General features: G+C 39.2%; 1 protein-coding gene across 1 annotated transcript in view; it reads left to right on the top strand.

The window, feature by feature from the left end:
* Positions 1-4117: 4117 nt before the first annotated feature.
* LOC127045687 (coiled-coil domain-containing protein 178-like) overlaps positions 4118-22162 on the top strand; it is a 35854-nt gene continuing 17809 nt past the window's right edge. The window contains exon 1 of the mRNA XM_050942082.1: positions 4118-4311. Within this exon, the coding sequence (XP_050798039.1) occupies positions 4198-4311 (114 nt within the window). The 5' untranslated portion in view covers positions 4118-4197. The remainder of the gene's footprint in view (positions 4312-22162) is intronic.

Below are 22162 nucleotides of genomic sequence, written 5' to 3'. Positions count from 1 at the left end.
CTGGGATAAAAACAAGGGAAACCAAAAAAAAAAAATCAATCAGGTTCTCTAAAAAGAAATCTTTTAATAAAAGAAAGGAAAAAGTAAAGAATTATCTCTGTAACTTCAAGATGTAACTATTACAGGGTCTTATGGCTTACAGACACCAGAAAGAGACTCCCCCCCTCCCCCAGGTACCAATACATATCAAAATATTCCCAGCAACTACACATATAAAAGTTAACCAGCCAGATCCACAATTGCAAATAGAGTAAAACAATTAAAAAGCCTAAATCACCTGTTTTACTTACTATATGAAAAGAAACGTAGAGAGCCTGTAGTAATGTCTGGTCTCTCTCAGACCCTCCGAGAGAAGAACAAAGAACAAAGAACTCACACCCAAACTTCCCTCCACCCAAATTTAAAAGTATCTTGTCTTCTGATTGGTATTCTGGTCAGGTGTCCAGTTTCCTGCTTGTAACCCTTTACAGGTATAAGAGACATTAACCCTTAACACTCTGTTTATGACAGATGTCTATTGGTGTGATAAAATAAAACAGCTGGCAAAGAGTTAAAGACTACCTGTTTGGTGCATGACCCAGCAGAGGATTTAAGGGAAGGTTATGGCCTCCTTCAAGGGACTAAGGGTAGGGCTTTGACTGCAAATGTAGACATACCTCAGATAGCTTTGATCACGCTGGCTCAAGTAACAATAGTAATGAAGCCTGTCATAAACAGATAGTTAAGGGTTAATGTCTCTTTTACCTGTAAAGGGTTAACAAACAGGGAATGAAAAACACCTGACCAGAGGACCAATCAGAAAACAAGATACTTTCAAATCTTGGTGGAGGGAAGCCTTTGTTTGTGTTTTTTTGGGGTTTGCTTTGTTCTCTCTGAGTCCTGAAAGGGACTAGACGTGCAACCAGGTTTCTTGCCAATCTCCCTGCTACAGTCTCTTATATATTCAGAATAGTGAGTTTTCAGTAGAAAGACGGTTATAGTCTTTTGATTGTTTTCTGTATTTGCAAATGTGTAGTTTGCTGGAAGTATTTTAAATTGTATTTTGCTGGGGCGCGGGGGTTCTTCTCTTTAGTGTCTATAAGCTGAAAGACCCTGTAACTTTTACCATCTAAATTACAGAGACAACTTTTACTTTTTTTCTTTCTTTTCATTAAAAGTTTTGCTTTTTAAGACCTGTTTGATTTTTTCCCCTTGTTGAGGCTCAAGGGAATTGAGTCTGTACTTACGGGAAAGTGGTGGGAGACAAGGAGAAAGAAGGGAGGAGGGAACGGTGGAATCCCTTTGTTTAGATTCACGGAGCTTGAATCTGTCTATCTCTCCAGGATAGCCCAGGGAGGGGAACGCCTGGGAAGGAGAGAGAAGAGGGGAAAAAACCTAATTTCTCTGTGTTGTTATTCAAGGAGTTTGAATCACGGTGATCTCCTTGTGTACCCAGGGCGGGAAAGATCTGGAAGGAAGAAAGAAGAAGGGGGAGAAATGGTTTATTCCCCTTTGTTGTAAGACTCAAGGAATTTGGGTCTTGGGGGTCCCCAGGGAAGGTTTTGGGGGGACCAGAATGTATCAGGCACTCCAAGTCCTGATTGGTGGCAGCGCTACAAGTACTAAGCTGGTAATTAAGCTTAGAGAAATTCATGCTGGTACCCCAACTTTTGGACTCTGAGGTTCAGATTGGGGAAGTATACCATGACAAAGCCACCTTAGCACAAGCTAGCCACCCACATAAGTACACAGGGCAGACTTGTACTTGTACTATGCTGCCACCTCTTCATTGTTATCAAAGCTAGCTCAGGTATGTCTATTCTGCTCATTCTAATTAAAGACAAGAGGCAAGTGAGTAAAATAAAGGAAGATCATGGAGAGGAAGACGGGGTGAATATAGGAGTGATAGGCCCATGTGCTTGCCTAGCCTAACTGCAATTTGCATGTTTTCTGTCACTTCTTTAAAACAGACATTATAAGGTAGCAATTTCCCATGTGCACATTGTACTGAATTATTTGTGATAGATGGCACTCAAAAGTTTTGAAGGTTTCATTTGGCTTGGATAAGGCAAAAATTTGGATGCAAACAAACCTTCTGGCATCTTTCTGTCTGTCTCCTTTCACGATCCTGAACCAAATCCTTCTGCCCTCACCCAGCCATCCTACCTGGACCTTCATTTTCCTCTCCACAAGAACCCATTCTATAACAACATTCCTTCTCGCAGCTTTTAGAACATTGAAAATATTCCATCGTGGCTTACCTTCCATCTGACACTTTCTCTGTTGGGCCAAAGTGGACTGTTTTATTAAAATGTCATGTGTTGTTTCTTCCCTTACCTGCCTCCCTGCTGAAGGCCCAGAAAAGCCTCAAATCTTCTGAGATTTGAAAGCAACAGTTGGAATACCAGAGATTTAATGCCCACAGAGACCTCAAGATAGATTTCAGAAAAAGTATTTAGCATGTTAGAGATCAGAGAGGGAGCAGTGATACTTAGACAAACTTAGATTGAAAAATATGTTCACATTTGATTTCAGATTTTGGCTGTGATTAGGACTGATTTTTATATTTTCCCAATTTATTTACCCAATTTTTTGTTCCATGTCATTGCAATGCATCTATGCTATTCAAACAGCCAAATTCAGATAAATAAATTATAAATTCTGACATACAAATATATGTTTTAATATTTTATGTCCTGAATTACTAAAATGCTGAGTACTCACAGCTTCCATGACCCAATGGGAGTTGTGCAAGTTCAGCACCTCTGAAAACTAGGCCATTAATTTTGAAAATGCTTATTAATTACTCTGTGGTCCATAATAGTTCCTTTGGCATCACTATAATCTATATCCTTCTGAAAAAGTGGATATTTTTCATATTACTCCATGCTGGCTCCTAAGCAATCATGTAAAGGCTTCCTTGTTACTGGTCTCATTACTGACCTGTAGCATTGACCTTAATGAATTGTAGCATTTCCAAAGGAATGCTAGAATCTATTTTGCAAATGTGGTTGAAAGGCGTACTCATAAAGGCCATGTGCTAACAATAGCTATGAAATTGTTATTGAAATAATTAGCATACTTGAACACAAAATCATGTTTCTAAACAAATTAATTTAGTTGGTTTTCATTTGTGTGTTTACAGATCAGCCAAAGGCACTAGTCCAGATTCTGGAAAAATGCTGGTAGAATTTCAGTTTAAGAAATAAACCAACTTTCAATTATAAGAGCACACCACTATCTTCAACTACATTTTGTATTGGTAGCTTGTCGATTTTGATTAAAAGCTTTTGCGTCTAGACTGAGACCTGCTATGCAAAGTTTTTCTGTTTGAGTTATAAACACTTGAAAATTATGGAAATACAGACACAGTCTTAACTATGGGATATGAGAATATTGCTGCTATAGTAACTGATAAATTGTAAAAATACACTGTTTCCATTTCCAGTTTTAATCATTTCAATTAGACCCCCTTCTAGTCAGGACAGTTCTATGATCTGTAGTATCTTCTTCATATAAAGTCTTATTAAAAAATAATGTCACTTTTCAACAGCTGCATTTGCTGTAATTTAGTGCAGTTAGATGCTTTCATGTCACATGGTTATAGCTAGGTAGATTAATAGTGAGTTTTATCTGGAAATTTCTTTCCTGTTATTGTTCTCCCTCAGCAGTTGATGGCTAAGTTAATTCTCTTTAGTTTTGTCATGCTCTAAAGCACACATTGCCAAGCTTTGATAAGCTTTACAAGGGGAAAAAAGCCATGGTGTCCCTCAAAGTCTTAAACTTGCATTTTAAACTTTGCCCTGACCTGATGTGCCATTCAAAAAGCTTCAAAAGATTATTTTTTTAAGAAAGGTTCAATATGTCCCGAGGCTATCGGTTTTGAGTTAAACTGGGTGAAGTAGAAATATTTTACTCATCAGCTTTGCAGTCACAGAGTTTGCCTCAGCTAGAACAAAACTGCTGAGGCATTTAGAGAAAATTAACCCCCCATCCTGGCAGCCAGATGTGACTGGTTTCTGATGAATGCACATGAGTGGGCTGAAAAATCAAGAGACTGTGAAATTCCTGTCAGGTCCGTACAGTGCAGAATGGGCTATTGACTGCTTTCTATATTTCCCTCCATCATTCTTCTTGAACACTGCCATTAATTTCCTCTCCTGCTCTGACTTTTTTTCCCCTTCTTCCTCCCTTTAGCTCTCTGTGCTGCAAAGCAGGATGCACAGGGCATTGGTGGAGTACTTCAAACAGCGAGGCCTCTATAGCCAGGCTGGGCTGGCGAAGTTCCAGGCAGCCTCTCATGAGAATGCTCAGAAAATATTAGCTGTGCAGGTAGGTGATTGCAGAGAAGTAGGAAAGATCATTCTGATCTAGATTGAAAAGCAAATGATGGGTAGTGTGATGAAGCATTAAAACCATATCCCATCAGAGTTTTATAAATTTTTAACCTCTTTAATAAACTGGAATTGCATGAAGGATGAATTCAGGAAGTTAGCACATATACCATGCATACTTTAAAAAAAGAGAAAGATTAGATTTATTTCTCACAAACCTTTGAAAAGATTATTATAAATACATTGGATATAAACATTTGAAAAATATAAAGGCATTAGTACTGCTGTTCTGCTGTTTTAGAAAATGTTATTGTGTACTGTTTTGCAGATCTTACTGCCATGGTAAACAATACTGTCATTTTCATTTTATTCGTATATAATTTCTTTAGTATGAAACTGCTGTTTAGCTGAAGTACCCCACCTTCATTATTAGGTTATGTGATAACTTCACCTTTATCCATTAATAAACAACACACCGGTGGGGGGTGAAGGGGGAGGGAGGGCGGAAGGGAGGGCACAAGGTTTAACAATGGTTTCCTCACAGGGATATAATGTTTAATATTTTGTGGGTTTTAATTTTCCAGGTATATGTTTACATTTACTGGGGAAAATTGCTTTTATGTAATGTAGTTTAAATGTTCTATTCTTTTTCTCATGCAGTGGCATGTTGTTAATATTTTTGTAAAGCCACTCCTTTCAGTCTTTTCCCACAGTTAATGACCATAACCAGCAGGCATTTGAGAAATGTTTGTAAAAGACTGGAGTGAAAAATGTCTTCAGTCTTGTTTTTTGCAAAATAAATAAAAAAATGTAGCTGCTAGATCTTTAATGCATCATATTCTTATAAATTTTCACTTCTATTTTCCGCTATAGAGTTTTGCTGTACAGTCCTTAGGATGCCATGTTTGTATTAAACTTTAATATTATGCAATTCCATTTCACAATTATTATTAGCATGATGTAAGGAAAAAACGAGCTTGAACAAAACTTTTTGAACTACTATAAATTGCATCATCACTGTGATCCAGTCTCAAAACTTTCACTGAGGATTTTTTTAAACCTATGGCTTTTGTTATATACATCCAAATGTATTTCATTGTTGAAGATTCAGAAAATCCAAATCATATTAATGGAAAAAAAGAAAAGGAAAAACTAATTGAAAAATAAAAATAGAATGAGATTTTCCACACTTCTAGTGATTTGAAATGCTCCATTAATTTTTATGGCATATTTAGTCAGTATTCTCTTATTTTTGTCAAATATTATACTAGAATTGTGTGCTTATTAAGACAAATAAGCAGTTAATTATACTTAAAATTTTACATTTAAAATTTGAAAAACTGGAAATGCTTCCTTTTGAATTTCACAGTGGCATAGCTATGATGATGAGTCTTGATCTTTTTTGTATTCAACTTCTCTAACTGTGTTGAAGAAAAGAGGTGATTAATATGTAGCCTAGAGCTCATGAATAATAACAAGTTACATAGAAGCCACAGGTGCCAGTTGGTTTCCTCACATATGAATCTTTAAGTTAGTCTAGGCTAATGTTATGTAGCATTTTAATGGCAGTGCTATCAACATAACCTGTGATTGAAGTCTTATATCAATAACTAGTCTATATTGTAATGAATGAGCTCTCTGGAAATCCTTTGTTCTTGCATAAAATAAATGATTTCTATCATTCATATTGAGAATAAATTGTCTCTATAAATTCAGTTATCCTGAACAATTGAAGTAGCTAGAAATGGGCCTATACCCATCCTTCAGACACAAACCTCATCAATATTTGGGGAAGTTCAGGTCCAAATTTTGCAGCTCAGAGCTACTTTTAAAAACAACATTTACAATATTTAGTGTTTCAGAAACACTGGAACAGTGTATTTTCCATGTGCTGATGATACCCATTCTAACATGGATTCTGTTATTCTAATATCCCTTCTATGTTCGTTACTTGAAATGACTCTTTATGGTAGGGCTTGCCTATATGGTGGTTAATGCATTCTGAGGATGTGTGATTTCTAAAGCAGATTAACATGCTGCGCATTAACTGGTCCCTGCTGGTGCGCTTTAACACAGTGCTGTTTGAAACAGTACTACGTTAAGGCACACTAGGGAGCCTTTAGTGCACACCGGTATCAAGTCTGGGAGCAGGGGCAGTGTGAGGGGTGCCCGTGTGGACATGTGCAGGAGCGACGTGTACCAGTGTTCGGTCTACACAGACCAATTGATGGGAAACAATTCATGCTCTTTTGAAATCGCACCCCCGGAGAGCACATGACCACATTATGTCCAGACAAGCCCATAGGAAACATAGAAAATTATAATGGAAAAGCTAGTTCAGTTAGGCCATAGAAAACAGTTCTGAGGTATTTAAAAGCGTGTTTCCTGTCAGCAAAATGTAATTGTATTTTGTGATTCCCAGCATATGGATTGTTGCATTTCTGCGTGAACTGATGCCTTCAATTTAGCATTGTTAGTGCCAGATTGTCTCTAACCATTTAGCAAATAGCTATATAAGCTCTTATACTGGTGTCTGTCACCGTAGTATCTGAGTGCTTCCTAAGTCTAAAAAATGACAATAATGATACCTCTCTCCTCCTTTTTCACCAGCAAGAGATGGGCTTGGTTTGTTATTTTTGTTATTTAATATTTATATTGTGGTAGTGCCTAGAGGCTGGGGCCCCATTGTGCCAGGCACTGTGCAAATAAAAAGACAGTTACTGGCTAGGAGACTTTACATTCTAATAACGTACATTGGATACAATAAACAGATAGGATGGAACACAAGATAATAATAGTGACAGTGATGAACAGTGAAATAGGCAGAAGTTACAGCACACAAGGTGCCTAACCATTCTCAAGAGTTTTGTAGGCACCAGGGCTTAGGTGGGTTGTAAGGAGAGATTTAAAGGAGGATAATATAGTGGCCTTGCAGATTTTTACAGAGAGCTCCTTCCTCAAACACCTGGTGACATATGAGAATGCATGGCAGTGCTTGTTGGAAAATTTGACAAACGGACAATCAAGGGCAGTGTCATTAGCAGAGTGGAGTTGGGACTTGACGTCGTGTAAGTATACATGAGTTCACAGATACGGCGGGGATAGGCCATGGAGTGCCTTAATAGTGAAGATAAGAAGTTTGTATATGATGTTGTGGTGAAGAAGGGGGGGTCAGTGGAGCAATGCAAAGAAAAGGCGTGACATGATCAAAGAGATGAACCAAGAAGAAGATTTTTTTGCTATAGGGTTTTGAATGGATTTTAAATCGGGCAAGATGAGATTTGTCAAAACCAGAGAGAAGGATGTTACAGTAGTCAAGACACATGATGATGAGGGTCTGCAGGAGAATTTTAGCTGTGTGGCTGGAGAATAAAGGCCAGATCTTGCATAAGTTTTACAGGCAGAAGCAGCAACATTTAAACACTGCTTGAATGAAAGGGTCTAGAGAGAGGGGCAAGTTGAAGATAATACCCAGGTTTCAGGCCTGCATGACAGAAACAATGGTGGTGTTTTCCACAGTGACTTTAAAAAGAGGGAGAGGAGAGGATTTGAGGGAAAAGATAAAGATCTCTGCTTTAGTCAGATTAAGCTTGAGTGGATGGCTGGATGTCAGTGACGAGATATCAGAAAGACGGATTGAAATTTTAGTTTGGACAGAAGGAGATGGGTAAGAGGTGGAGCGGTAGATCTGAGAGTCATCATGTCACAGTTATTGAAGTCATATACGTGAATAAGATAACCCAGAGACAGTGTAGAGGGAGAAGAGCAGGGGCCCAATATGGAGTCCTGTGAGACTCCCCCTGAAAGATGGAGCACTGAAGAGGAAGATCCTCCAAATGAAACACTGAAGGAGCACTTAAAGAGGTAGGAGGAGAACCAGGAGAGGACTGAGTCACAAAAGCCAAAGTCGGACAAAATTTCAAGAAGAAGAGTGTGGTTGACAGTGTCATAAAGGAGCTGAGAAGTCAAGTAGGATAAGAATGGAGTGTTATATCTATTTGTTCATGTGCTTATGTCTGAGAAAATAAACATATGAAATTGGGTTGCTATTGTAAGAAATCTTGGGTAAAGAGAGGGGCTTTACTCTCAGTTCTGATTGCCGCAAAGTTGTTGATCAGTCATATTTCATTTGGCAGTGTTCCATAATTCACATTCTGGCCAGGAAACTGCAGAAGCGGCCAGAGTCAAAGGCCATCTTCATGATTCCATCCCCGCAGATTACCTGCTGGCCTTCCATGGCCCCCATGGCACCACAGTTGCTGTCCAGAACCCCTTTGGGAGGGATCTCATCTAATGGAAAAGAAAATCGCCTACATTAATGATGATTGGAAAAAATAGATTTTCATAATTGTCTCACTTAAAATGTATAAGTCAACAGGCCAAGTCCTGCAACGATTTACTAATTATAGAGCTTACTTTTGGGAATAATCACGCCGAAATCAATCAAATTGTTCATGGGGTAATAAGCAGTATACCTGGTAATAAGCATGATAGGTGGAGCACAGGCTGCTTGCTGTCTCTGGAGCATTTAGTTCAAGCTGTCCATAAATCCCCATTCCACTTGAGCACCTAGAGCCAGCTGGCCCAGCCCTAAAAGTGACTGCCTTTTAAGTGGCAGAGTTTCATCACAGACTTAAATTATCCTTGGACAGTTAGGACCAAGTTCCCTGCTTTGCCAAGATTATGCACAATAAGGCAGAGAGGGAGTCACCAGGGAGCCAGCTACTGCTTCCTGCTTCTCTGCAAAAACCTAAAATAGATTGCAGCGATGTGGGGGTTTCCCAACATGCAGTAGCTGTTTGCAGAACCAAGGCACTGTCCAACTAGTTGAGCATAACCAGAATACATTGCAGTCCATGTAAACCTCCTCCTTGCCTCCTGCCTCAGGAGCTGTGAAGAAGATGGTGTACCTGGAAGATGACTGAGCTGGTTCTATACTTGCTGGGCAGTCCCCAGTAGTTAGGAGGATACATCCAAGATCTGTTCCCTTTCGGTCACCTGAGCAGCATAAAAAGAGCAAAGTGGAGCAGAAAATTAGCGTCATAACTTGGAATCAGTTTGTATAATTTATCAAACACATTGGATCTTTTCATAACAGACTTTGTATGGTTGTTATTTGTTATTAACTTGTGTGTGGCAGGTATGAGAGATTAGAAAGCATGTGCTAAGTAGATAAGGGTCGAAGGGTAAAAAAGGCAACAACACTAGTGGCATCCAAAGCACCAAAAATAATGAGTGTCTCCTATGAAGCCAGAATTGCTGGGACCACCAGCTGATCAGGTATACACACTCATCATTCTTTTTCCACTGGTTATGAGTTCCATATTTTCTCTAACATGCTGCTAGAACTAGGAATAAAATGCACATTCAGAAAAGCTTTTGATTTTTATGCTTTTTACTAAACTAAATGTATATGATCATAGAGGAAATCTACTTTTGCCCATGTATAATATATGAGTGCTTTAACCCATTCTTTTTTTTTCTAAAAGTGAAATATATATGCTATTTTACTTTGCATAGCCCCTTTTATTTCAGCCCTCAAAACTTTTTAAAATGTAGATTCCAATTCTAACTTTACCCATGTCGTCACTTTGTGTTTTCATGTTTAATTTCTGCCTTTGAAATAGAAGGGATCCATTAAGTGCTCATACTCACAGTGATTATGCTTGCAGTGGAAAACACAATTTAAAAATGTCAAATTTCAGTTGTGATGTTTAAAAAAAGGATTAAGGATTTCACTTTTATAATATAAGAATAAACATGCCTGAATGCAGATTTACAATGGAGTACATTGCTGATGCATAAGTCATTGGCTCAAATAATTCATGCTGGCAATTTTGGCCTATTTACTTATATTTTTGGAGAGAAGAGTACAGGAAACTTACTTCTTGGGCAAGGCTATCATGTCTTCATACAATCTTCCCACCTCTCTCATGTTAAAAATCTCCCTTCATACTATCCGAGAGCACCCAATGGCAGAATTTGACAGATCAGAATTTAAGGGGGATCTAATCAGGGCCACCCAGAGGGGGGGAGCAAGTGGGATAATTTGCCCCGGGCCCGCAGGGGCCCCCAGGAGAGTTTTTCAGGGGCCCTGGAGCAGGGTCCTTCTGCTCTGGGTCTTCGGCGGCAATTCGGCGGTGGGGAGTCCTTCCGTTCCGGTACCCGCCGCTGAAGTGTCTCAAAGACCTGCAGTGGGGGGGTCCTTCCACCCCGGGACCCGCCGTCAAAGTGCTGGCTCTTAGGTGGCAATTCGGCGGGCGGGGTCCTTCCGCTCCAGGACCCGCTGCCAAAGTGCCCCGAAGACCCACAGCGGGGGGTCCTTCTGCCCCAGGACCCGTCACCGAAGTGCTGGGTCTTCAGCGGCGGGGACCCCCTGCCACCAAAGATCCCAGGCCCCCTGAATCCTCTGGGAAGCCCTGGATCTAATTTAAACAGTGTTTTCCTTAAATTCTGTGGAGCTTTCAGATGTCTTTAATGTCTCTGAGGGAAGAATTTGTGTGGAACTAAAAGAAAGTTCCATGTGGAGGTCATACACTAAACTGACTTTTGATCCAAACATAATTGCATGGGAGTTAAAGCCCATAATATTCCATAGGAGCTTATGCCAATTTTTCTGAAAATCAAAGCTGTCCAGCTTTGAGGCACGTTGGTGCGGTGATATGCAGGAAAATACACTGCTGTTATGTGTGCTGTCCTTGTTCTATAGATCACTAGAGGATTTCAGTTTACAGGACACCTTGCAAAACACTAAATATATTTTTCAATCAGTTACAGAATACGAAATATTTTAAGAAAATAATTTAGATTAAAAAGGTTAGGCGTACACTCACACAGCAGTGTAAAATGTAGGTATTTGCAAAAGGTATTTGCTATATAATTGAAATTTTGTCTAGTAAGTAGTACAGTACTGTTGTGGAGTTTTGATTATTTGGTTCTTCAGTAGCTTAGGTATTCATCTACTTTAATCGTGACAGTTATGAACGTTTTATGGTAATCTGGTGAATTACCTGAAATAGCAAGTGTTGGCTGAACTTTTGAAGCTCCTTGGTGATGAATGTATCTATATTTAGCCCTGTAACTATAACTCAATCCTGACCTTCCTCGATTTAGACCATCCTTTCTAGGTGAAGGTGTTTTTTTTCAGCTATAGTCCCATTGCCAAAATTGTCTTTATGGCTAAATACTGGGAAAGACAGTATCATTAGTATCATCTCTGACACTTTATATTGTTTGACAAATGGGTTCCTCTGATACTCAAACCACAGGACTGCCATTGAAAGAGTACGTAAAGATTGTGGGCCTGGCTCTCCACTGCTTTGTCCTTTGCGTAGTCATTCTCAGTTGTGCAAAGTGGCTATAAAAGTCTACCATCAGTTCTCAGAGCTTGGAGAATTCTGATTTGATAGTTAAATAACTACATAAGGTGCAAGGCAGAAAAGGATCAGTCCCCTTTTGTTTCAGTTTGACTCCAATGTTCTTGCACTATTTATGGCTTTTCCCAGTTGCACTAAACTTTATGAATTATCCTGGGGTCTTTTTTAAATCGCTTGGGCAGGATTATTAGATGACACAATTCAACATAGCCCAGTCACTTCAGTGGAATTATACTAATTTACACCAGAGGACATCTATCCTATTATGTTCTTTGGGCCATATCCTCATCTGGGCAATTTGGCAGAGGTCAGCAAAGGAAAGAAATCCTCCCTTCCAAGGTTGTAAAGTGTCAGGAAAGTTGCTGCAGTTATCCTTGTGGCTCCTGCATCCTGTAATGAGGAAATAGTCAGTGGATCTGCACAGTTCAGTATGATCCTGGCATCCTGTTCAATTGTTCTCATGCAGAGTACCCAAATGCAGTTCCTCTTAGGACAGGGCCATCTATAATCATGGACACTGGTGGCAGGGTCTTCCCTCCTATCTTTTGAAAGCAATTCATTCATGGTGTGCTTCTTATTTGTCAGATGGTAGTCAGTTTGTTAAGGCCATCTTTTGTTCTCTAACTTATTAACACAGGTGTGTTATGATGTCCCTCAGGGTTGATGATCTTCAAATGCTTTATGCTCACTCTTTTATTTTTCTCTGTTATGGGTTGAGTTATCACCATTTATGCTGATTACACTCAGTTGCAATCTTTTTTGCCTGCTGATTTCACTTTAGCAGTCTTGCTGTTTCTGTCTTGTCTTGGAGACATATGGAGTTAGATGACAGATAACTTTTCTTAAGGGGACATTGCTACACACTTTTTAATTAGTTTTAAACTTTTTCATATTTACTTGTGATTATTTGTAGTAACCATTTAGAAGATGGAAGATAAATTTCACTGGGAACCAATTCTTCATTTGTAAACCCTTTTTGTATGTTGAAAGTGGAATTGTGACAAGTAAGATAGCTGTTTTTTGTTTCGGCTCATATGGGCTAGTGGCTTTTGACTTGAACAGTTTGTCAGGTCAGGCAAATGAATGTCCTTGCACCCCACCTGAATGGCCACGCTTCTGCCAATAAGATCCAAATTCTATTTATCTTCGTTGGCTCAAGATGGTCCATCACCTCTAGAGCACACTGAACATAACTGGAACTTTCCGTTCCTCCTTGTAATGCTTGCCGTATACTTTTTATGTAGGAGTATTTTCATTTCACCTACCAGGAGGGCCACACTTACTTGGACTTCCAATTAATATGTTCTCCTAATTAAACACAGAGATCAGTAGGTAGGATGTCACTTTAGAAGTCTAAGACTTTTCCCCTTATGCTTATGTAATCTAGATCAGAATCTCTGGCTTTATTCACAATCTGATCTCAAACTTGGTCCTTTTAAATCAGCATACTGTTGAGTTTTGTGACTAGGTAGATCCAAATGATGACCATGTCAAGTTCTCCCAGACTCTGTGGATTCACTCCTTTCATGTTGGTGACACAGTGGCAAGAGCAGTTGACCCTGGCATGGGTTCTCATAAATACTCATGTCTGATGATCTATATGATGGAGGGGACGTCTTTGGGGAGAAAGCAGAGGCTAGTCTCAAAAAACACATTTGATTTCCTTGACTCTTTGGTCCATTCCTTCACTTCTCATGGCATACAGCAAAATTCTGATGTCCATACTCAGACAAATCTCCCATTAAAATATATGAGGTGATGTGCATATAGACATGTGTATAGCACTTGGTGTAAATGAGTTTGTCATAAACAGATAGTTAAGGGCTAATGTCACTTTTACCTGTAAAGGGTTAACTAGCAGTAAACCTGGAACACCTGACCAGAGGACCAATCAGGAGACAAGATACTTTCAAATCTCGGTGGAGGGAAGCCTTTGTTTGTGCTTCTTGGGGTTTTTTTCTGTGTATTCTCTCTGGGTTCTGAGAGGGGCCAGGCATGTAAGCAGATTTCTCCAATCTTTCTGAAAAAGCCTCTTCTGTTCAATTTAGTAAGTACCAGTTAGAAAGGTGGTTTAGTCTTTTTGTTTGTTTTCTTTATTTGCAAATGTGTATTTTTGCTGGAATGATTGTATCTCTGTTTGCTGCAACGTGTACTTGTGCTGGGGGCAGGATTCTCTCTAGTGTCTATAAGCTGAAAGACCCTGTAACATTTTCCATCTTGATTTTACAGAGATAATTTTAACTTTTTTGTTTCTTTTATTAAAAGTTTTCCTTTTTAAAAACCTGATTGATTTTTTGGTTATCTTGTGTAAGACCCAAAGGGAGGGGGGTCTGTACTCACCAGGGAATTGGTAGGAGAAAGGAGAGAAGGGGGGAGGAAAAACCTGATTTCTCCTTGTGTTAGTATCACTATTTCTCTGGGAGGGGGAGTGAAGAAGGGGGGGGAAGGTGGATTTCCTCTCTGTTTTAAGATTCAATGAGTTGAATCACAGTGATCTCCTAGTGTAACCCAGGGAAGGGAGGATCTGGGAGGAAGAAAGGAGAGGAATTGTTTATTTCCCTTTGTTTTGAGACCCAAGTCAGTATATTTTTGGGTAGTGGCAGCTCTACCATTTCTAAGCTAGTAATTAAGCTTAGGGGGGGTTCATGCAGGTACCCCATCTTTTGGACGCTAAGGTTCACAGTGGGGGTTCATACCTTGACAGAGTTGTATTTAGGTTTTGATGCATTTAGTGCCCCACCCTCGTCAAGCAAAGTATCACTTCCTCTAAAGCACTGACGCCAATCTTGATGACTCTTAGTGATTGTGTATTGGCCTCCAGTGGCCCTGCTACTAATACTGTCTGCATGGGTAATCAACCCAGTATATCCGAAAGGCAATAACAGAAATATTGCAGGACTTGCTAACTTCATATAAAGAGAGTTGCTTCAGTGGCGATGTGCCTAATCCAAGTGTTTAACCTCCTCCTTTACAGATGCTAGCGTTCTAAGTTCCTCTTTCCACAAGCAGCATAAACCTCACTTTTTTTTGTAAAGGTTCCTCTAGCCAGCAAATCATACTCAGCTTGGGAGGCTCTTCTTATTGAAGGTTAGACTAGGAGCCTTCTACTCTGGTTACCTCAGACACATAAGTAATCAATATGATTCAGCATATCCACATTTTTCCCAGAATACCTCACAAATTGGTCCACAAGAGAATGCATTCAAGCTCAATGGTATCCAGAAGTGATGATGCCAGAAATCCAATACCTCTCTGTAAAAAATATCATCTAGTCTGTGCATGGTAGTGAAAAGGGGAAACCGTTTTTATTAGAGGTACTCCTTGGTAACCAAAAAGAGAGAAGAATTGAGATCCATCCTGTCTCTCAGAGACCTGGAATAAGCACCAATGATACTGCCCATGCAAAAATGCTAAAAATGTTTTCATTGTAGAGAAGTGTCATAGTAACTGTCAAACTAACCCAGCTGAGCTTGGACTAGTACCACACAACAGTGCTACAATTCAAAAAATACTTTTTCCACTCAAAGTTTAAATCAACAGTAACCAATTCTGCATGACCTTTACCTCCATTAGAAAACTAAGCCCACTGCTCAACAAATAATTTATAATAATAATTTCCTTTGTATAGTTCTGGAGTTGAGATCATGAACTGCTGCAGGTCATATTTTTATTTCATAGGACCCCTGCCTCATTCAGTGTACAGAATGGACACTGTTCACTTAATGAGCAGCTATTCAGCATGTTTTTTACCCCTTGTTCAGTGTGTGGCCCCAGGCCTCATTTACTTCACATTGTTCAAATCTGCTCCGAAGACAATTATTAATTCCTTCATGGGATTTTCTATGGTTCTCATCATTACATTATCCATATGCTTCAGAAACATTAATAAATTTATATTCACAAAACTCTTGTGAGGTGACGGACTATTTTTATTCCCATTTTACAGATGGGGAGCTGAAGAACAGAGAGATTATGGTCAAAGTATCTTCTAATTTTGGGTGCCCACTTTGGGATAACTAGGACCTGATTTTTAAAAATACTTAGCATTAAATAGCGCTTTATCTGTTCAAAGCACAGCTCCTATTGACTTCAGTTGCAGTTATGAGTGCTCAGTACTTCTGAAAATCAGATCCCAGTTTTTCTAGTTGGGCAACCAGAAAATGAGGAACACACAGTTAGTGATCACCTGTGAAAAGTTTGGTTTAAATGACTTGCCTAGCATCACATAGGAACTCTAAGGTGCAGGAAGGGATGGAATCCAATTCTCCAGGCCAGTATTCGACTGCTTTAACTATGAGACCATCCCTTCTCTTCTGGCAGTCCCCTGCCTCATTTACTTCACACCTTCCAACTTCTGCAACAAATGAAGCAGTGGTCCTACAGACAAGTCTCCTTCACTACATAACTCAGATTGATTCCCAGAGCAAGTCCATTCTATGCACTGAATGAAGCAGGGATCCTGTGAAAAAGTAGTATGTGATCATGTAATTAAAGATGGTATCATAAAGCATGTGCACAGGGGATTGAAATGAGGGTCCTGGCTCAAGCAGCTGGCAACTCTGGAGCCATTATCTGAGCTGGGAGCCAGATGCTTCAAAGACGTGAGAGTCCCCAGGGATTCCTGGCTCCAAGGTGGGCAGCTTGGAAGCCCTGAGAGTCCTGGCTTCCAGGCTCCCTGCTGCCCGACTGTGAAACTGGCAGCCTTGGGAAACCAAATCTAGCCAGGGATGCTGAAGAGCCAGGCGAGTTAGCTGGCAGGAAACTAGGCAGGCAAGTTTAGAAACCTGTCTGGCAGGGAGGATTCCACTGGAATCTTACCTATGTTCCAGCAGCAGGTCATTCAAATTGACATGTTTTACTTCTGAGGCAACTAATTGTCATTTTTTGATGGAAAAATACTCCATCCAAAAATTTCTTACCAGTTCTACCTCTTATTCATTCTCTCCTCCAGTGCTAATACCCCTGTGCTTCAGAGTTATTTAGTTATTTTAACAGACTTACTGGTACATGGAACAACAGAGCGGAAGACATACAATTACAAATAAAATTCCTTAAAATAACTTGGTATATCCTGTGAAATTTTGTAAATTTTTTTGCAGGGATGTATCACAGTTTCCCACCAGGACCATTATTTTTTTCACCCTTAATCATTCCCCAGTATGGAGCAAAATAGATAAATACTGGGAAAGCCATCATTTTGGCACTATTTTCTAAACTAAAATAACAGGAAACGTTAGCTTAGATATTTCTGTGAATTCTCCGGTTACATTAACATACACTCATACAGCCATAAAGCGGTTAATAGCCTCCCAAATAAGGCTCTGGAATAGCTATAGCTGATGCAAAATGTTGCATTTAGGATTCTTTTGTCCTCCAATGACTATGCATACTTATTTGGGTGTGTATATTTAGAGCAAGGGGCTGAGAATGAGGTATTCAAATCCAAATGAGGTTTTAGCTAGTATGTGGGGTTCAAGTGTGAGGCTGAATCAGAAGTAGTGTTTGGATTGGATGTGATGGTATTGCAATCTCACGAGCTGCTCATGTGAGATTTGGGCCCAAAGTGCAGAAGTTGTACAAGATCATTTGGACAAGATTTCTATAATCTTGAATAGGTGGAATATAGAGAGTTTTCATATTTATTGGTTTAGTTAAAGAAATAACTGGTAATTTTTCATGAGCAAGGAATGCAACAATGAGCCAAAGAAAAAGGTGGTTATTTATCTACTATACATCAGAAAAAAAATCAAAAAATATTTGCTAGATTTGCCTTCACTGCAATAGACGCCTCCATTTTATAACTGCGAAAAGTTAGAAATGTAGTATTTCAGGAGGACATTGGTTGGGGTGGAATATTATGAAGTCGTTGCCGTATTATCAAATACTGACTGTGATGTTTCAAGTTAAAAGTAGGAATTTAAAATCAATTTAGCTAGTGCAGTGAGTAACAAATTAGGGAGATATGATTATGACATTTTATACTGATGATTTAACCTTGCAGCAGCACTTCGGGCTATCTGGGGTTGAATTACCTCCTTCTATCCATTTGTAGCATACATCATGCTGTATCACAGGTTTAAAGATGAACTGTTTACATGCTGAAAGCTTCTTTTTGGCAGCTCCTCTGTTTTTGTCATTATTTGAATTAATTATGGATCTCCAGTAAACATGTTGATATATCATAGATTATAAACTCATCTATTGAACTCTTAACCATGGTTGCAAAGCAGATTATCTTATTTAAAGACAGTGGTTTAAAAATTTAGACATTTAATTTAATTATCTTTTCCCAGAAGTATATAAAGAAATCAGAATCCTAGGGTGAATAACATTATGGTTGTGTAAGTTTGCTTTTACAACCATAATAATAGCATTTTTGCCTCAAACTCAATAATTTTAGTTATAATCACTAACTATGTTTTTGTTTTACAGAACCAGTACGATTTGGAAAAAGAATAAAATTGCTTTTAAAGTACAAAAATAATTATGAACCACTTGAAACGTAATGTCTGTGTTTTATTTCTCATCAGAATTCATTAGTGTGTAACATCAATAATTTAGCCCATCATTTGCCAACACTGACTTGGCTCAGTAGTTCAATCATGTAACCCTGTAAACTCACTTTCCATTAAAATGAATGTTGCTGACAAAGGATAACTAAAGAGATACTTCATTTATTAACTAAAGAGATACTTCATTTATCAACATTTTTAAATTAGGAGTTTGGGACCACAGATGCTTAGCTGGATAAATTATTCAATGGAATTTTTACATTAGGCCTAAAGACTTCTGTAGAATTAAATACAATGTTATGTGAAATTATAGCTGTCTTTCATTTATGTAACATGTAATTCATAGCATTCTATTCCAGAAGCCAACAGAGCCACCTGCAGAGAAACAAATGACCTACCAGAATGAAAATTTGACTGTCTTATTCAGAATTATAACGTGTAATAGTTACCCTATATCCTGATTGACTCAACCAAGCATTTCCCATAGAAAAATAATAACTTCTTACTACACACAGTCTAATTTCCCAAAGTCACAAAATATCAATTTGAGGCATTAAATATGTTTAAACTATTGTATGGTGAGTCATATCCCCAAGTTATTCATTATCTTCCCCAAATACAGCCTTTAAGACATTCAGATTCCACATTCATTGTCTTCATCCCTTGCCTTTCCAGTGTTTGAATCTCAGTCAGTCACCTGTCCTATTTTAACAGGACACCAGTTGCATTTTCTAAACTTCTGACCTACATCTTTCTGATAGGCTGACACATCACAACTTGGATATAAGCATTTATTGTGATTTTGAAATATATAGACTTTTACAGCACCCTGGGACAAAATGAGAAATCAGTTCAAGTTCCTGCTCTATCATGTCCTTTCTGACTAGGTCTCTCTGAGAAGATAAGACTGTCTGGGAAACCTGAAGCTTTTTGGAGGAGAAACCAATGGACTATTCAGGACTAATAACTGGCATCTGGCTTCCCCTTTTGGTATTGTACACTCCTAATGCTGCCAGTCCTGTGCAGGAACCAGACATCAGGGCTTAAGCAGCTGGGAAACAAGCCTTTTACTTAATGGTTTCAATATAAACTACTATATTACCACCCTTCCACTTTAAATTCTTCCCCTTCTATGTGGAGGATTACTTCTTTCTGACAAGATATGGTACTGTCTCCCCAAAGGAGCTTCCTTATCCCTCCCCTTCTCTAGGCTTAGCTTTGATAGTATTCTCAGGCCAAACACCAGACCCTTTCTGCGCACTGTTCTAAGTAAATTGCCTAATAACCTTGTACCATTAGTGCATTCTGCTCCCTCTGGGAGGCTTAGGAGTGTAGGATCAAGATCAAAGCTCTTCTTTACATCTTTCACCAAAAGTGATGTTTTTCCAGAATGAATGGGACATTCTTGCTAAGTCAGACCTCAATGGGAGTTGAGTGTAAATGTGCTTGACTGAGGAGAAGGATTATGATTGAGACTGAGATCGGAAAGAAACTAAATGCTGTTACATAATTAAGAAGGCTAAGGAGATTTGTGAGAGGAAAATCCCAGTGTAAAGTATTGTTGTTTCTCTTTTTATCTTGTGGTTTGTGGGGACTATCCCTCAGAGAGCTACTCAGGCCTCACAAAGAACTTTGGCAATCAATATAGAAACTATTCTTCTTCAGTATAAGCTTGTATATATCTTCTCCCGTTCTTTGGAATTAAACTCTGTTGCATGACTATGGAACCTGTAGCTCTCATTTTGACTCTGTGTCATTTTATTTTAAATGGGCCAAAAAGATGCTGGTTGAAGTCTTGCACTAGGATATTTATTTCTTACATCTTAAAATTCCATTTACTACTAATCAATTCTGTACATTGTCTCCTAAAAAATAACATTAATTTTTCTTTCAGCCCCCCTCAAAATTTTGATAGGCCACTACAGCTCCACTGTTTTGCTTTGACATCAGAGCTTCCATAGAACTTCACTGGAGCATGGTGATTGCCCATTATGACTCCAATAAATCCCATTTTACTACTATTTGGCATAGATTTTCTAAATTCCTCTTTATCATGTTGTAGCAGAATATTAAAATAATAAAGAGAAACTTAAAAACCCTGCCAAGTAGTGAAAAGGTTATTTATTTTGTGATAGTGTAACACTGACAGACCCTGATATCAGCGAGCGGGATCAAACTTGGGATCTCTGGAGCTTAGTGCATGAACCTCTACCGCATGAGCTAAAAGCCAACTGCCTGTTAGTTAAGGTGGTAGAGCAGGTGGTAGAGCAGACTCATTAATATCTCTCTCTAAGTGGTCTCAGTGCTACTAGATGGGCCAGAACACCACACCCAGGAAGTATGTGGGTTATGTACTTCTCCTAGTTGAGGAAGCAGTCCTGAGCTTCAGAGACTTCCCAGATGAGCCTCCACTTGTAACACCGACAGACCCCAGTCATCCGCGGGTGGGAGCAAACTGGGGACCTGTGGAGCTTAGTGCATGAGCCTCTACTGCATGAGCTAAAAGCCAACTGGCTGTTAACTAAGGCTGTAGAGCAGACTCATTAATATCTCTCTCTAAGTGGTCTCAGTGCCATTAGATAGGACAGAACACTACACCCAGGAGGTATGTGGGTTACAATAGCATCTCACACCAACCATCAGGAAGCAAGAGTGCTATGTGCTCAATTGTCAAAGTAGAGGCCTGATCCCATTGAAGTCACTGGTAAAACTACCATTGACTTCATTGGATGCAAGATTAGGCCCCACAACTGCTACTTGGGACAATCACAGGGACAGAAAGCCCTGATCCAATAAACTCTCACTTTCTTTCTTTGGTCTGAATCTAGGCAGCATAGTTTTTCCAATACACTTTGTTGAGAACATAGGAATTGCCATAGTGTATCAGAGTCTGTGGTCCACCTAGTCCATTATTCTGTCACTGACAGGGCCAGCATCAAATTTTTAGGAGAAGGTGCAAAAAATCCTTCAAAAGGCAGGCGTGAAATAATCTGCCCTCCCTTCCATCAAAGCCTGTTCCTAATCTGTAATAATTAAAGATTGTCGTAACCTTTTAAGTATAAAATGTTGTATGCCTTCTAAAGTATTTGTTAGCATTAATTATTATCATTCTGGATATTCATATTATCCATATAAATGTCCAATCCTTTTTTCAGTCTTGCTAAATTCTTGGCCTCAATGACATCCTGGGGCACCAAGTTCCTCAGTCTAATAATACATTGTGTAACAGATGGTTGTCAACAGAAAAGGTCAAATGATACTCTGTTTTGTCTGAGGTTGTAATATTTAATTTAACAAAAATTAATAATAATTAACAAAGCTATAAACTGCACATTCTAGGCTCTGAGAGGCCAAAATATTTCTCCAAACTTATTTTTCTTCTCAAACTCATTTTAAACCTGATTCTAGTTGTTTAACCATGGGCCAAATAACCATGTGGGGGCATGTGCTCTATCCCAGTGGATGTTCCTGGAGTACGAGTGGAGCACGGTGTCACATTGGGAGTTTTCTAGAGTGCAGAAAGAGTAAAGCCTTTGAACTGGTACAGTATATATTTCACCCTCTGTGGGGCCTACTCCTTTGATGTGGGAAGAGTGCGGCAGGCCACTGATCTGCTAACATCATTTGCCATTCATGACTATCTTACCCTCATTCTTCTCTCTACTCCCCTCAGCCCAATTGTTTACAAAGGCAGTCGAAGATAGGTCTGTTCTCTTTCAAGAAGCTGAGGATGGAGTTGGTTCATTTGAATATAAAAATAGTTGTCAGATTAGCCCTTAAGATTAGCAAAATATTTCTGAGAACGTTCACAAATCCCCCTTGGGGAGATGTGATGCAGGCTACTGTTTTTAACTAAAGTGTCACTGGCATTGCCGTTCCTTTTTCTCCACTTTCACATGTCGCAAAGGTGAACTGATAATTCTGCAATGTTTTGCCTCTGGAATCAAACAGTAGCTCCCTC

This window comes from Gopherus flavomarginatus, chromosome 2, assembly GCF_025201925.1.
Source record: "Gopherus flavomarginatus isolate rGopFla2 chromosome 2, rGopFla2.mat.asm, whole genome shotgun sequence".
NCBI classification, from domain to species: Eukaryota; Metazoa; Chordata; order Testudines; family Testudinidae; genus Gopherus; species Gopherus flavomarginatus.
This window is presented reverse-complemented; position numbering and strand designations above follow the sequence as displayed.